Source organism: Anolis sagrei, chromosome 4 (assembly GCF_037176765.1).
Source record: "Anolis sagrei isolate rAnoSag1 chromosome 4, rAnoSag1.mat, whole genome shotgun sequence".
Classification (NCBI taxonomy): Eukaryota; Metazoa; Chordata; class Lepidosauria; order Squamata; family Dactyloidae; genus Anolis; species Anolis sagrei.
This window is the reverse complement of record NC_090024.1, coordinates 185,908,956-185,926,265: the sequence shown is the minus strand read 5'-3', so window position 1 is coordinate 185,926,265 and position 17,310 is coordinate 185,908,956. Positions and strand designations below refer to the sequence as shown.

Sequence of the window (17,310 nt, the reverse complement as noted above, 5' to 3'; positions counted from 1 at the left end):
TAATTTAGCCTAGTGTCTGTTTGCTTTTTAAAATCTGTTTCCAAGTAGAGGATCCCTTTAGGACCACCTTTGTCTTTAAAGGAAGAGCTAAAGATAAAATGAAAAGAATGTGAAATCTCTGTTGACCCAAGCGTTTTTCTCCATGCAGGCTTAGACCTGTACAAATTAGCTCTCCACAAATATCTAATTATACAGGCATTCCTCTTATTCTGCCTGATTACACTGACAGTTATTTGCACTCAGACCAAAAAACTACAGATGCTCATGTACGTACTGTTCTATGCAGTTATACTCGTACATACCATTGTCAGATTGTACTGGTAGTGCATTAGAGTCATTGAAAATGATCATCCATGGCCAGTACTGATTCAACTATACAGAACCACAAAGCAAATTGGTCTGTTCCATCTTTTATGGCTTCGAGCACAGTCCCCTTGATTTATTAAGATGAAGTCATGATTTGCCAAGATTAGTTTCATGCTGTTCACTTCTTGTTCCTCATTCCTCTTGAGCTGTAGAATCAGTCTCACTCAGACATCCTTTGTATAGCAAATGAAACCTGACATTCTTTGATGTTCTGAAGAGCATTTCTGTTGAAAGCTGTTATGTGCAGGCTCCATTCTTCAGTGCCCAATGTAATGGCAGAAGTACTAACAGTTTTTTCCCCTTTCCTTCCCATTTCACACAGGCTATGAACTTGGTGAGTACTATTCAGTTTTGTCTCTCTTCCATTAATTCTCTGAGTAAGGTGTAACTATGGAAAAGATCTATTGGTTAGAAATGCATCTCTTTCTGAAACTCAAATGATAAGCAGAGCAACTGGAACTGACAGATTAATATCCAGCTAGTCCCCAGGTGACAAAGAACCGGCGTCCAAACACTCATAGTTAAGAACTATATTGCTTTATATGTTGGAAACTGCCCTGAGTCCCTTCAAGGAGATAGGGTGGTATACAAATAAAATTGTTGTTGTTGTTAATGGGGGTGAGTCAACAGGGAGTGAGAGAAATCTACCCCTAGGAAGGGAAATTTACTCCTAAAAGAGTTGCCATGGGGAAAAAGTGTCTCCACTGAAGCTTTACCACCAACCTTTGTCTTCAAAATCCAAATTTTTCAAAACCCAATATCACAGGGAGAGAAAGTGAGGTGAAATCTTTTGAACAGGGACACAGGCAGCAAAACAAGTATCACAGGGGTGTTAACCCTTCCCTATGCTATCCAAACTGTGTCTGTGTCTGTCAGTCAGTCAGTCTGGAATTAGACTTTTAAAGTACCTGTTTTGACTTCCACACAAATTCACCTTAAGAACAAACCCTATCTTGTTTGTAATTTGGGGACTACCAGTATGTCGAATATTTTCTGGAGTAATTGAGCATTAACTAGCCTAAACACTGCTATGGGTGTTGGTATCCCACTTCTCTGAATTCCAGCTTGAAAAATAATATTCTGCAGTATTAAGAGGATGCTTGAAAACTGAGCTTTAGGAATAATAGTAGCAAAACTCTAACCGCTTTTCAGAAACAATGTGTCTGAGTAGTTCATTGCTAGCAGTGTGAAACCTTAACAAATGTTGTCTAACCAGATGATTAGTATGCCAGTATGCTCCCTGAGAAGTCAGTAACTCCCTTTTCTCTATTTTTCTCCCTTTCTATATTGAAGGATCAGGTCTCGAAGGACAAGGCTCTGCAGAGTATGGCTTCCATGTCATCAGCACAGATTGTATCTGCCAGTGTCTTGCAGAACAAGCTCAGCCCCCCTCCTCCACTCCCTCAGGCTGTCTTTTCTGCTACTCCCAGGGTAAGAGATGCTCCATCATAGTGACGGCTGCTTCTGTCATGCAGAGAGTAGTGTTAACTGTGGTTCCTAAAGTCACAGAATTGGAAGAGACCACAAGAACCATCCAACCCAATCTCCTGTCATGCAAAATAGCATAATCAAAGCACTTGTGACAGATAGCTCTCTGACCTCTGTTTGAAAACTCCCAGAGCAGGAAACTCCACCACACTTCAAGGTAGTGTATTCCACCATTGAATACCTCTCATTCTCAGGAAAGTCTTCCTAAAGTTTAGGTGGAATCTCTTTGCTTGCAGTTCGAATCTGTTGCTCCATGTCTCTGGAGCAATAGAAAATAAGCTTGCTCCCTTCTCAGTATATCTCAAGCAGAGATTAGTCTGAAGCACTGTTCTGTTTATTAATTTGACAGTGAAGTGCTAACTGATAAGCTTTGTTTGGAACTATTTAAATGTGTCTTTTCATTTTGTGTTCTGCATCCAACATACACCGACGTAGACATTTTTGCTTGTTTACAAATTAGGATCTTTCCCCTCTAATTAATGTTCCCTTCAATCCATACATGATAGCTTTTTTCAGCCTCTCCATACTCAAACCCTCATCTAATCCTTCTTACCTTTCTCATACTCTACCCTCCGTTGTGGAGAATCCGATCCAACTCTTTTCCTTAATAAGGAAGTGCACTGATTTGGTGTGAAACGCCAGCTCATCTAGGTTCTTGTAGGTTTTTTCGGGCTATAGGGCCATGTTCTTTCTAGAGGCATTTCTCCTGATGTTTCGCCTGCATCTATGGCAAGCATCCTTAGAGGTAGTGAGGTCTGTTGGAATTAGGACAATGGGTTTATATATCTGTGGAATGGCTGGGGTGGGGCAAAGAGCTCTTCCCTGCTGGAGCTAGGTGTGAATGTTTCAACTGATCACCTTCATTAGCATTTGAAGGCCTGGCTGACCCTGGGAAAATCCCCTGTTGAGAGGTGTTAAGATGTGCCTGGTTGTTTCCTCTCTGCTGTTTTGCTGTTGTAATTTTAGAGTTTTTTAATACTGGTAGCCAGATTTTGTTCATTTTCATGGTCTCTTCCTTTCTGTTGAAATTGTCCACATGCTTGTGGATTTCAATGGCTTCTCTGTGTAGTCTGACATGGTGGTTGTTGGTGTGGTCCAGCATTTCTGTGTTCTCAAATAATATGCTGTGTCCAGGCTGGTTCATCAGGTGCTCTGCTATGGCTGACTTCTCTGGTTGAAGTAGTCTGCAGTGCCTTTCATGTTCCTTGATTCGTGTTTGGGCATTGCTGCGTTTGGTGGTCCCTATGTAGACTTGTCCACAGCTGCATGATATACGGTAGACTCTGCCGAGGTGAGAGGATCCCTCTTGTCCTTTGCTGAACGTAGCATTTGTTGGATTTTCTTGGTGGGTTTGTAGATTGTTTGTATGTTGTGTTTCCTCATCAGCTTCCCTATGCGGTCAGTGGTTCCCTTGATGTATGGCAGGAACACTTTTCCTCTGGGTGGATCTTCATCTTTACTCTCGTGGCATGTTCTTGGTCTTGCAGCTCTTCTGATGTCTGAGGTGGAGTATCCATTGGCCTGGAGAGCCCAGTTGAGGTGGTTCAGTTCATCTTGGAGGAGGTGGGGTTCGCAGATTCTTTTTGCAGGAGAACAAACGTCAGGAGAAATGCCTCTAGAACATGGCCCTATAGCCCGAAAAAACCCACAAGAACCTAGTGATTCCAGCCATGAAAGCCTTCGACAATACAGCCAGCTCATCTATTCCTAGCTCATCTTAGCCTTTTAGAGGAAAGATTTGTAAGCTTTTCTGCTTTATGGAATAGGCTAGCCATCACTGGCATATAATAACAAGAACAACCTCTTCGAGACATATTGTTTTGAACAGAACAAACTATGGAGTCCTTTGTTAGGAATGCTAACATTTTGTGTGTTGATTATGTTTCCACAGTTTTGGAGTGGACCTATCCCAGGACAGTCTGGACCTTCTCAGGAGTAAGTAAAAATTTTAGATTGTGAACATGACTTTTCAGGAGCAAAGTGCTTAGAATGTGGAGTTACGTAGCAGAGAAGTTGGAGGAAGATACTAGCAATGTGTTTCCAAAATGTTTTACAGAGGATGATGCCAAATCTCTCTCTCTTATTGAACAAGTTATTATTTTATGCTCACTTTTTCCAAAATGCCATTCTCTATGGGGTTTTCCCCAAAATAAGGGCTGATGCAAGTGGAAGGAGGAAGGGCAAAATGTGACCCTCCAAAAGATGATTTTGGATTGCTACTCTCAGTGTGCCTCTCAATTGGAAGTGCATGCTAGAGGCATTAAGTATTACAGTCTGACCGGAGTACCACATTTTGCCTACCCATGATGGCATAATTGAACATGAGGAGTGTTCCAACTGAAGTCTCATGTTTGTTTAAATATTTCTCCATGTAAACATGACATTCCACTTACAAAATCCAGAAATAGAGAGATGCTCAGTGACAATGTTCTTCTATGTCGCAGTAAGCTTTTGACATAGCACATTATTCAGTAGCAGATGGGGATGACTTTAAACAGATGGTATCCACAACTGTTTTTCACATAAGAGTTGGGCTGAAACAGAACAAACATGAATGTCATCTAGCTTTTTGTTCCCATGGTTCCCACCAGGTGGCAATATTAGGGATAAGCAGGTCCAGGAGCCCATCTTTGTTCCCTCATTGCACCTGATTATTTAGGTGCCATTTTCAGTTGAGGTCATTGAGGAGACTTAGAGAGATGGGCTTTAAAGGCTATCCACATTTTTTGCTGTATCCAAGAGCAGCAACTCACCATTTTCATACCAAAAATGACAGGAAAAAAGCTCAGATTTGAAGAAGAGATCTGCTTAATTTCTAGTGGCATGAGCTTTGACTTGATGTGCAGCGTGAATATATTATCGGAAAGTTGGCCCACTGAGACTAACTTGTTTATTACTATTTTGTTTTCCAGCATTAAACCTTTTGCACAACCAGCCTACCCCATCCAGCCACCCATGCCTCCATCACTAGCCAGTAAGTTGTACTCAACTGTTTTCTCCAGCTAACTTGATGTATCTCAGCAAGAAACAAAATTCAGTAGCTGTTGTCATTTACACATACATGCATCCCTAGCTGTTTATCTTATTACTGAGAACTTCTCTTAAACTAAACTTTTTTCTTGATCCAACCAGAATATTGGTCTTCTACTGTTTCAGTCACAGAGACAGAATAACTTGCACCCTAAAAGATTATTCTCATTTTGCTCCAAATTAGTTATTTTCATTTTGCTCCAAATAGTTACTTAACAGTTTGCTCCAAATAGTTATCCTCACTCTGCTTCCCTGCTTCTATTCTTAAGTGTTACAAAAAAAAGTGAGGAAGGAACATTCCATTGTCTTAACTGTATGGTTCATAGCTTTGCATTTTCTGGGATATATATATATGGAGTTGTGTGGGATCCAAACTCTGTGTGTTTTCACATCCAGCAAAAAGAGTGTCAGTATCTAAAAGATGGGATGTGGGTGGAAGATCAGACTGGTGGCAGAAATTATGCAGTTCATTAGGAAACTTGTCTGTCTTGATACTCTTTTGCCAAAGCTTCCTGATGCTCTTTGCTTAGACAGCTTTCTACAAGGGTAGAATGTTGACTGCTGGAAATTTAACTTGTGTACTATCTAGCGTACATAGTGTGTTCCATCCCTCTGGTTCATCAGAGATTTGCAGTTCCTTCTCAGTGCCACCTATTTGTTTTCAAGTAGCCTTAATTTTTTTTCTATGTCAGGAGCGACTTCAGAAACTGCAAGTCACTTTTGGTGTGAGAGAACTGGCTGTCTGCAAAAATGTTTCCCAGGGAACGCCCGGATGTTTTACCATCCTGTGGAAGGCTTCTCTCATACTCCTGCATGGGAAGCTGGAGCTGACAGATGGGAGCTCACCTGGCTCCCTGGATTCGAATTGCCAATCTTTTGGTCAACAGTCCTGCTGGCACAAGGGTTTGATTCCATTGCGCCACCAGGGGCTCCAGTAGCTTTGATCCATTTTACTTTTGCTATTGCCTGTATGTACAGAAAACCCAGAGCATTTCGCATAAAAGAAATGTACAATTCAAACTACAATCTGGCTGCATTGCAATCCCCATCAAATCAACAATAAAGAATGTAGTCCTGGATTGCTTGGAAGGATATGCGCTTGAACCAGATGGGAATCTAATTGGTTTCTCCTTGGTTCTGAAGCTGATACTATTCTTATAATGCTCAGAAATGTTGCAATGTTTTCTTCTTTCAGGCTATGAGCCCTTGGCTCCTCTCCCACCTGCTGCCTCGGCTGTGCCAGTCTGGCAGGACCGCACCATTGCCTCTACCAAGCTGCGGCTCCTTGAGTATTCAGCATTCATGGAAGTGCAGCGTGACCCTGAAACGGTAACGCTTAAGAAAGATTGTTTGACACTGCTGTCCACATGGACTGGATGAATGTGTGTGGTTGCATTTGCCTGCTTTTAAGAAATGATTTGTGTTGTCTAGTAGCTTTGTGATTGTGTGAAGACTGAACTTCCCTTTTACCAGCTCTGTCTCTTTTTCAAAAGGTGCTTAAGACACAAGTTCTAACTATCACTATCATGGTACTTTGCACAATGTAGTGTGTTACTGTAACTTCTTTTGAAGTTCTCATGTCTATAAGGTGGCGATTAGCAATAAAAAATTCAAATAAATGCAACCTATTCTTAAATTTCCTACAGCAGAATTAGCAGCTGTGTCATTTTTATAATTACTTAATCTTGGAGGTAGAAAATGATGCCATCTGTTCCCACATGTTTACATTTCATGTTCCCTCTCCATCCTACTACAGTATAGCAAGCACCTCTTTGTGCATATTGGACAGACGAATCCCTCGTACAGTGACCCACTGCTGGAAGCAGTGGACATCCGCCAGATCTATGACAAGTTCCCCGAGAAGAAAGGTGGCCTGAAGGAACTTTATGAGAGAGGACCTCAAAACTCCTTTTTCCTTGTCAAATTCTGGGTAAGAAACATGCAGGTTAAAGTGTCTGAAAAAATACTCATTGGGCATTTCTTCACCAGATGACAGGGCAAGCAGTTAGGCAGAAGGATTTTGCTGGGTTTGGTTGCTCTACTCATTTAATTCAAATGTTGGGGATAGTGGGGATGGGTTGTGCTATCTGATGCAGGCCTTCTTGGAGGTTTTGTGTTGGAGCTTTTGCACAATTAAAACTTGTGCACCAGACTGTTCAGAAGCTCCAAATGGTCCAATGGCAGCAGCCAGATTGCTTACCTGAGCAGGGTACAGGGAGCGCACAATCCCCCTGTTATGCCAGCTCTGCTGGCTGCCAGTCTGCTACCGAGCACAATTCAAAGTGCTGGCTTTAATCTATAAAGCCCTAAATGGTTCCGGCCCAGTTTACCTGTCTGAACATATCTCCCTCTATGATCCAACTTGGAGGCTAAGGTCATCTTGGGAGGCCCTGCTCTCGGTCCTACCTCCTTCGCAGGCATGACTGGTGGGGGCGAGAGACAGGGCCTTCTCATTGGTGGCCCCTTGTATATGAAATGCTTCGCAACGAAATTAGATCACCACCACCCCTCTTGGCCTTCAGAAAAAACGCAAAACTATGGCTGTGGAACCAAGCATTTGGGCAGAAAGCAGGACAAAAAAATGAACACAGATTATGTACAATCATTATTTGATACTGGAATGGCCTGGACCATGCTTTTGGATCATGTGATTTTAATGTTTATATTAATATGTTTTTAATCCCTTGTTTTAATGTTTCAATGTAGTTATGCTTTATGATTTAATTGATAGTTTTATTTTATTTACTTCAATGCCTTACAAATCATGAAAACCTAACATAAAACAAATGTTAGGTTTTCATGTTTTGTAAGTCATTGAATTTTGCCGTGAATATGTTGGAAACTGCTTTGAGTCCCTGCAGGGGTGAAAAAATAGGTATATAAATGAAGGAAATAAATAAATAATAAATATGGTTTTACCCATTTTTGTATGCTAAAGCAGAACTGGCTTAGTATCTGTAGAGAAAATGTTATGAAATAACTTCACTAAATGTCTTTCAGCAAAAACCTGGTATTTTCTTGTGACTATTTGGGTTTTACAAAAGTAGATGCTTTAGTCGTTTGCTTTCCATGTTTAATACTGCCATACAATTGTTGGTTTCTCTCCACTGAATCTCAGAATATGGTGGTTTCACTGTGGAATGTACTATGAACAATTTTAGCTCATCTTCTCAGCTCTTGACTTAAAATGTTTGAACTGCTGTGGTCCAATTAATAATACCTAGCTGCTTCTGAGAATATGTTTCAACTCTTCAGCTGTGGATTTGAAGGAGGAGAACTTAGGCTTTACAAATTTTGAACCTTCCTTATCCATGTTGGCTTTTTAGTGAATGCACCCCAGTGTTTTGATTACCTTGATGCAAAAGCTTTCTAATATATAGATCTATAGATGTATAGATATAGATTTCTCTCCCTATAGATAGACAGACAGATCCTTCTAATCTATAGCTGAAATGTAACATCTCTTTCCTGCCTTTGCTATAGGCGGATCTGAACAGCACCATTCAGGATGGCCCTGGTGCTTTTTATGGCGTAAGCAGTCAATATAGCAGTGCAGAAAACATGACCATCACAGTCTCCACTAAAGTGTGCTCCTTTGGAAAGCAAGTAGTTGAAAAGGTGGAGGTGAGTTCTTTTCTTCCTTCCTCTTTGGGACTAACAGAAGGAAGATAGGCTGAGTCACATATTGGTTAATATAGGATTGGATTGACAGGATTATATTATAGGTCTGGAGGCATTTAAAGTCTTAAGAGAAAAGATGCATTCAAATTTTTAATTCCAATAAGTTCATACATGCATTAAAGCTGTATGCAGTGTTGCATTTTTTGAACTTCAAATCCGTGAATTCCCCAGTCAACATGATATTGTTTATGTTTAGGGATTTAGGAATTTTAATTCACATTTTTGTGTTCTGGGCCTCTGTTTATTTGGGGACTTTTTCTGAACCAGGTTAATATATTGTTTTCTTTTAGGGAATACTTTATTTCTCTGTTTTTCTGCAGCCTTTCTCACATGCAAATCTAAATGTTTCAAATAGAGGCATATATTATTTCATGGACAGGCTTTTAAATTTTTAATGTCTTTCTACAGACTGAATTTGCACGGATGGAAAATGGAAGGTGTGTGTACCGAATCCATCGATCTCCTATGTGCGAGTATATGATCAACTTCATCCATAAACTAAAACACCTCCCAGAAAAGTACATGATGAACAGTGTCCTGGAGAATTTCACCATCCTGCAGGTAAAGCATCTGCATCTTTTCCTTCTATTCTGTAACCTTCCTTGTCCTTCTTTCCTCCTCCAGCATATATTGATTGTGTGTCTTATTTACACATAGTAGTAGTTTTATACAAGTTAATACTGTTTGACATTAGTTTAGTTTCCAGGATCAAGGTGGGATTTTATGGACTTCAAATTGCTATTTCATTTCTCTTCTCACTGTTTTTTCTTCTCACAGTGCTAGACACATCATTAATTTTTCCCTCTTTAAAAATAATGGATTAGTATTTGTCAGTTTTTTTGGGTAATTGCAAATTGTGAGACTACATAGCAAGCTTGTGTAGAATTTATTTTGGGGACAAGAAGAGTGTTCCGCTTTAAGAGCTAAACTCCTTATTTTTTTTCAGTCTCAGAATCATTTTAATTTGATTCTTGTATCTGTGAACTGCCAAGAGAGCTTCAGTTTTAGGGCAGTTGAGAAATTTCATAACTAAGTAAATAAATTTTATCTTAGTTTTCTATTATTATTGTTATTATTATCATCATCATAATTATCATCATCGCCATTATATATTTATTTTTATCCCACTTTTCTCTCATGGGTGGGATTCTACTTTGCCTTGAAACTCTGTATGTATGTTGTGTGGGTCTACTTATTGAGAGAGAGAGCAAAGGGGGGGACCTGGGACAGGGCAGACTAGGAGGGGGTAGGGAAGGGCTCGGGTCATCCTCAGGTTGTCCTCCCAGCATTAGGACGGACTACCCTGTTCCTCCTCTCCCAATCCTTGGGTTGTCCTCTTGGCATTATGCTGAGAGGAGGGCAAGACAGGCAGCAGTTGAGAGTGTTCCAGGGGGCTCTCATCTTCTACATGCCTTTCTCAAGCCATCCTACTGGCCTAAGGATGGGGACGCTTGCACCATCCTTTTGCCAGAAGGAGGGTGAGACACACAGTGACTGAGAGGTCTCCAAAGGCCTCTCCGCTGCTACATGCCCCTCCCCCATCTTTTTGGCATAAGGACACAGTGGGTTGCTGTGTCCTACCAAGAGGACAGGGAGAATGAGGAGGGCTTGAGGTAAGCATCCAGCCTTCGGGCCTTAGTTTGCCCATGCCTGATATAGTATATACATGAATCCTTGTCAGTTGTCATAGTATGCATGTATATTGTATGTATCTTGTACTCCAGTTACTGTGTCTGAGCTTTCAGTGTAGTATGAGAAGGGGCTGAAAGCCAGCTTCCTTATGCCTTGTTTAAGCTAGTCCTATCATTAAGCAGAATGAGGTGGCTAGGTGAGGCAGCAGATCTTCTATTTTGCATTATTATATAAATTGATTTTAAACAAATAAGCTTGAAGTAGGAAGAGCTGGGTACATTTCTGCAGTGTGTTTTTGTTTAAAAGTCAAGAAAACCATTGATCTCATTAATCTGACTTTCCCTTCAACCTTCCCTAATCTCTGTGTGTTTTGCTTCTCTTACCTCAGGTTGTTACAAACAGAGATACCCAGGAAACATTGCTCTGTATAGCCTTTGTTTTTGAGGTGTCCACCAGTGAGCATGGGGCCCAGCATCATGTCTACAAGTTAGTCAAAGACTGAAGGCTCTTCTGGGATAAGCAAGAAATTTAAGGAAGGGAGAAGAGAGAAGCCTCGTCTGAGAAGCCACCAGTATAGGAGGCCTTGACAAAAGTCTTTTTAAATGAACAAAAAAAAGCAATGCCAAATACAAACTGTTTCACAATCAGATATGTTTTCTACTTAGGAACAATAAAAACAATAAGAAAAAAGCATTATAGAAAAGCATAACATGGATGGTGAAATATCTTGGAGATGGAGAGAAAACTGTTCCTTGGGACTGTCATCAGTATTTCAGGAGACATCAGTGCCAAAGCCCGGTACCCCTTGATGCCTTTCTCACCACACAACACTGTAAAAGGATGAAATGAAACTGCCAGCCTCTTCTTAATCTCCGGATGTGCCTATATTTCCATGTCAAGATCAGGATTTTATCCTTGAAACCTTTGGTGCCTTTCATCTGCAGAAAAGAGTTGCATGGGCCTGCTGAAGATGTCTTCTGAGAAAAGGATGGGAAATTAGATGCTGCCTTGTGACAGATCCTATTCTGTTTTTAATACTGACAAAGATAAATATGTTTTTTGTTTCTCAGTCATTTGCTACAATCAGTGTGCAGAACCAATATAGGGAACTAGCAGAGTGTGTGTCTTTTTGTGGCACCTACCCAATGGTTAAATACATGTGGTTTGGGTTCCACAATAACTCGGGCATTTTTAAAATTGCAGTACCTACTGCATTTCCCCCAAGCACTGGTGTGGAAGTGCATCAGGTGTTGATTATGGCAGGAGTATGGCAATGTTACATCCATGTCTCAGGTGTTTGAAAAATATATGGGAAATACGCTACAGGAGTGTTCATGTCTGTATGCTGTGTACCCCAAGGAGAAAAGAAAGAATTTAAAGGCTTCTGTTTGAAATGATAAGAGGTTTGAGTATGTATTAGGACGAAGACTGTGCGGTGAGCTGTAGGAAAGCAGTTGCCAACATTTTGAATGATGCAATCTGATGATTAGCAGGCTGACATTTGGAGGGCCATGACATGTCTGTTTTGAGAAATATCTTCACTTGCTTAGGTCACATTGCTTGGATTCCCCCCACCCCACCCCCACCCCCCAAAGTATCTAGGGAATTTTAACCAGCTCTGAGAGAAGTATTTTTAAAACATCTGTCATCTCAAAAACAATATGGGAAAAGCTTAGACCAAAGTCCTTGATGCCTGGACATCATTTTGATAAGGTATTATTTCCCTTCTGCTTTTCTCCTCATTTGTGATGGTCAGGATATGAACATTAGGGCACATGGTTTTCCCTGTATTGTGCACCATGCCCTTGTGGAGACTGCTAGAATCAAAGTGAAAATTGAGTACTCTGGCAGTTCAATCTCAGGGAGGTGCTGAAAGAAGGACTACAGTACAACTTGGTATAAAGAATCCTTTGTCATTAGGAAACTGTACTGTTTGCTGTTTGAAATATTGGGAAGGTTTCTGTGTATGAGATAAGGGTAACGACAAGCTCCTCTACATCAAATATCAAATCTCGCAGTGTGGGCTTTATCGTTCGGATTGGTGCTTTTAGGAAACCTGTTACATGAATAGTGTCAAGATCTCAGTACCTGCACTCCATGGCTCTTCCAGGCCTCGAGCCCATAGCTTTCAATTATAATTTGTCTAAATGCTAACTTGTCACTATATGAATAATAGAGGAACTAACAGAATGTAAACTTTGTGCCTTTTGTACCATTGAGCTTTTCTCATTTTGTCTTTCTGCTTTTTCTTTCAGTACACTGTATTTTAGTTGGTTGGTTTTCATTAGAAGTTTCTTCTTGTACTATTTTTTTTTCAGTCCAGGGATGAACTTCTTTCTGTTGCGGGCTTTGTTTCCTTGTAGGTAATATGGCTTTTATCACCTATTAACATTGGGATTGGGTTAGAGTCAAAAGTATAGGTTGGGTGGGCACTTCCTTTTCTCTCTTTCTTCCCCTCCCTTTTCTCTCTTCCTTTTTCTATAGTCTGTCCTCATCTGGATCCACTCAAGCTGATGATCCCCCATGTACTTCTCTCTTAAGACATCTGGAGTGGCATCTGTATAAATAGACTTGGTCAATGAGAGTTTATGCTACCAACTTTGTTCTCTCTGTTAGTCTCTAAGGTACTCCAAGATCTTCTTGCATACTGATTTTCTAGACTAACATGGCTATGCTGTTTAAATTAAACCGCTAAAGTGATTCTTATGGGGACGCCTCAAAGCATACGTTTGGGGCAGTGGGGAGTGCAATAAAATTTGAGAAATAGGAGGGGAAGAATATATGGCTGCCACTAGAATGCACAGAATTAAACCCAAAATTCTGCTGCTTAGATATTTGTCTAGCTTTAAATGGAACCTGGTTTAAAGTGTTATAAGGAGAGTTTCATCACCAGACTAATTTTAATTTTGGCATTGAGATGTACGGAATCCCACCTTATACAGGGAGAAACACACAGAGAGATGGGGTCTTGCAATTATGTTGAAAAGAAATAATATTAACACGAGATGGGTTGTTACTGTTCAGAGGCAGAAAGTTGAGTTCTTATCATTTTAACATAAAGTTCAGGTTAAATCCAAGACATCTTCCCTTCACGTGTTTTTTGCTTTGGTATTTTTTGGTTTTTCCTTAACTTTTCTGAATTGTTTGTCTTGTTAAAGTAGGAGGTGAGGTCATGGAAGCCTCATAAAGTCTTCATGCTCTACGTTTCATAACTGACTTGGGCCTCACATTCAGTCTGGGCCTGTATCACCACTGCATTGTTGACGTAGCACCCATGTTGTGATTAAAATGGCGGTTACTTGTTACCTAAAGGGCCAGGTACAAAGGCAATGGATAACCCAAACCCTGATCAGCAGACTATGAATGAGCGTAAGAGCCTTTGGACTATTGTTTTGGTGCAGCATGTAGCTATGAAGTGGCACTACAATGACAACGGACAAAATAGTTTTTCAAAATATTGAAGGACATTTAAAATTAATGTTAAGAATTTTACCTGTGAAGTGTTTTTAATTGATGCCACCCAAGGACTTTTGGGAAGCTCCAATACGTAGAACATTGAAAAGAATACTAATTTCTTGTCATGTTAAGACCCCAAGGTGCTCAACTGATGGAATGGTACATGGAGACTTGTGCATATGCAAGTCTCAAATTGGCTCAGGAGCAGTACACTTAGTGAACTCTTTGGGAATTAGTAAAGTCACAAGTTCAGAAAGAACCAGTAAGCTAAATACAGAGAAATATCATCTTTGCTTCCTGTCAATAGTATTTTAATCTTGGTGCACCATCCTTCTTGGCAAATTTGACATGGCCATGTGTGATGTTTTAGGTAAATTGGTCTTTCACTATATATTATGCCACAGCCTTCTTCCTTAAGCATTATTCTTAGGATGAATAGGCTGCCCAGTAAAAGCCAGCTTGAAGTTTAGGTACGTTTTCAAACCCCTGGGCATTTGGGGAAAGGTACAGCATCTTTGGAGTCAAAACAGGAGGAAGTATAGTCAAAAGGGGTCAGGATGTTGAATACCTTATGATTACTGCCAGAATCTCTGTAAGGTCAGGAATTTTGGCTAATTTATATGTAGCATGTTCATTTTCATTCCTAGATCAAAAATTCTGGGAATTAAGGTTTAAACTTTTCCCCATTTTCCTTAGTCCATGTACAATAAAATACCCGTTTTCTACTAAAATACCTTTTAAAGAAAGGTGCATAAAACTTCAGCATATATGTGTGGAAAGTGGAACAGGGCCTTAGTCTTGCCTAACCCCAAATGTCTTTATATAAAACCTGTTTGTTTGTATTTTGCATTTTATCCACAACCTTCCACCTGGCTAGAGCTTTCAGAATGAACATCCTCTTAAACTGGACTACATTACATTTCTCATCCTTTCCTTTTGGTTCCTTCTATGCCATACTACTCTTTGTATTTGTGCAACATGAAGTTCGAGTCCATCCCCAGCCTTCCTGTTGCAAAATTTCTTGCACCTTTTCACCTTAGGTTTGCGGGGACACAAACCACTCCTCATTTAGTGTCCCTAAGAGAATGGCAGCAAGGCTAAGGAAAATACTGGCTTCGTGAATCCTCTTAGGTGAACAATAATACAGGTACACAAAACTCAGTAACCAACTCCCACCCCACCCCCATCCCCCACATCCCATGTATTTATGAATTTCACATGAAGTACTGTTTTATTTTTTTAAAGACTTTGTAAAGCTTACCAGAGTTATGGTCACCTTTTTTAGAGCTCTGTCAGTCCACAGTGTAAAACCATTTTTATGTGTTATATTTTGTGTATTTTTTAATCCAGCTGTGATGGGTTGTATCATATATTGTTGTGTTTACTGTATGTCCATCTCCAAGTAGATGAGACAGTGAAGCTTCTAGAAAGCTATGGTCTGCTGAAAACTATTAAACTTATTTGTTCATGGGTTGGCTCAAAAACCTTCTTGTCTCCATACTTTTGTTTTCTCTCATTTGTGAATGATTCCACCAGCAATAGGGACTTGCAAGTTGACTTGGTCATATGGAGATTTAAGTTAGCACTACTCCGAGTACAACTAAATCAATATCGAACCATAGGTCCATAGTGTCCTGTCCCACAACTTTCTTGCCAAGCTTGCGTGTATTCTACATGTCTGCAACCTGAAGCAGAGGAGGACAAATAGCAAATACAACTGAACTGGTACAAGATTCACTGACAAATATTCTACAGTAGTAATTATATTCATTTGTTGCACCAGAAACAGCAGGGAGTCTTGTAATGCCTTAAAAATCAACACCTTTCTTATGGTGTAAGGATTTGTGATTTAGAGGCCATACCATCCAAACAATAAAGTGCAATCTTCAGTTGTGAGACTATGCATATTGTGTGTGTGTCAAGATGTGGCTGAATGGAATTCTAGGTCATCAAATCAGAATGAAAATGCCGGAAGTGTAACTACTTAAAAGCTTAACAGTGACTATGTTGCTTGATGATGTGTGTTTGAAAGTACAAACATTCTGGCACTGGTAAATTAATGAGATAATGAAACGGTTAAGTCCTGATTCTGCTCAAAGGTGATAGAACAGCTCAATAAATTATAGTCCAGTGATTACATGCTACAACCTGCTTTTGAAGATGCTTTATTTAAGCATAACCACTTTAAAATCAATGCCAGTGTAATGTGAAACTAAAATGTTCTCTTACATTTCTGCATGATGTATATAAAATGTCAAATTTCATCAGAAGACCCATATTTCCCATTGGAAGATGAATAGGCATATGAAGTCACAAAACATATGCTATGAAATAAGAGAAAAACAGCCATTTTGGAAATAGCGAGGAGAGAGTTAGAAGAATCCAACCATGTGATATCACATTACTGCTGGCAGAAGGTAGGATGTGGGAACTTAGCAGGATTAGGAGCTATTGGTGGGAGAATCATGGAAGTGAGATGCACATGGCATTGTGTGATAGGGACCACCACCAAAGCTGACAGTCCAGCTGCAAAGATGGTTTTCTTGTCTTGTACTATAAAGTTCAAAGTTTTTAGGGTGTGATAATGTTCAGAGCCTTTAAGGGTGTTCCAAGACTGCTGTTTTTACTGCCAGGTGTTTTTTTTATTCAAGCTGAAGATTGGCGCACAATCTCTTCCCATTCTTTTTTCACCTTTCAGCACACCCTTTCTTGCCAGTTCACAAACAGAAGTAGAAAATATTACAGAAACTGTACTGTGTGTGTGTGTGTGTGTGTGTGTGTATTTTCACGTTGCCTGTTGACATATGCCAACCCCATTAATTTAATTTATGGCAAACCCATTAATCATGGGTTTTTTTTAAGGCAAGGAATTCTCAGAGGTGGTTATGCCAGTTCCTTCCTTTGAAATACAGCCTACAGCACCTGGGATTCATTGGTGCTCTGCCTTCCAAGTACTAACCAAAGTTGATCCTGTTTAGTGCCAAAGATCTGAGGTAATAAGAGAGTGGAGAAAAGAGTGGCACAGAACTCTGTAGTGGAACAATACAAGCAATGCTCCATTATGTAATATGTTGTTTCTTGAGTTAATGAGGTAATAAGAACTTTCCTTTTACAAGTAACACAATTCCTAGCAACCATATTAACTTTACTTTTGTAACAGTGTTTACACATTCTCGTTACTTTTGAGAGTGAATGCTTTAGGAACTGGGTTGTTGTAGGTTTTTCCGGGTTTAGGAACATTTTGAAGCAGTATGTTTGGCTCATTTCTTATTTTTTAGATTCTTCCCAAAAATAAACTATAAATGTAAATAGTAACCTATTGCATGTGTGTGCGCGCCTGCACATGCATGCATATGCAGTGCTAACATTCACATCTCGGTCAAAGCAGGGGAATCCTTCTGGAATTATACAAAAAAAGTTTTAAAGGTAACTTTTCCAAGCTCCAGTGTTGCACACTGAATCTCATTTGTAGTTGGTTGATGGCATAATATATTGTTTACACACAGGCCTATCTTAAGAGTTTTATTGCAAATAGTCTAGGATTTATTTTTAAAATATGAGTTGTTCCTAAATTATATGTCTAAGAATGTGCTTAAAATGTTGGCTGAAGTCAAAGTAGACCTAGATGCAAGAAACTGTAAAAATTGGAAATCATGG

At 39.9% G+C, this 17,310-nt stretch overlaps 1 protein-coding gene across 4 annotated transcripts in view; it reads left to right on the top strand.

Moving 5' to 3' along the window:
* TEAD3 (TEA domain transcription factor 3) overlaps nt 1-15,137 on the top strand; it is a 95,446-nt gene extending 80,309 nt beyond the window's left edge. For all 4 annotated transcript variants that reach the window (XM_060773200.2, XM_060773201.2, XM_060773198.2 and 1 more), the window contains 9 exons: nt 689-700; nt 1,660-1,797; nt 3,746-3,789; nt 4,767-4,828; nt 6,080-6,213; nt 6,641-6,814; nt 8,368-8,508; nt 8,974-9,126; nt 10,586-15,137. In XM_060773200.2, the coding sequence (XP_060629183.1) occupies nt 689-700; nt 1,660-1,797; nt 3,746-3,789; nt 4,767-4,828; nt 6,080-6,213; nt 6,641-6,814; nt 8,368-8,508; nt 8,974-9,126; nt 10,586-10,699 (972 nt within the window). In that variant the 3' untranslated portion in view covers nt 10,700-15,137. The remainder of the gene's footprint in view (nt 1-688; nt 701-1,659; nt 1,798-3,745; nt 3,790-4,766; nt 4,829-6,079; nt 6,214-6,640; nt 6,815-8,367; nt 8,509-8,973; nt 9,127-10,585) is intronic.
* The last annotated feature ends 2,173 nt before the right edge of the window (nt 15,138-17,310 follow it).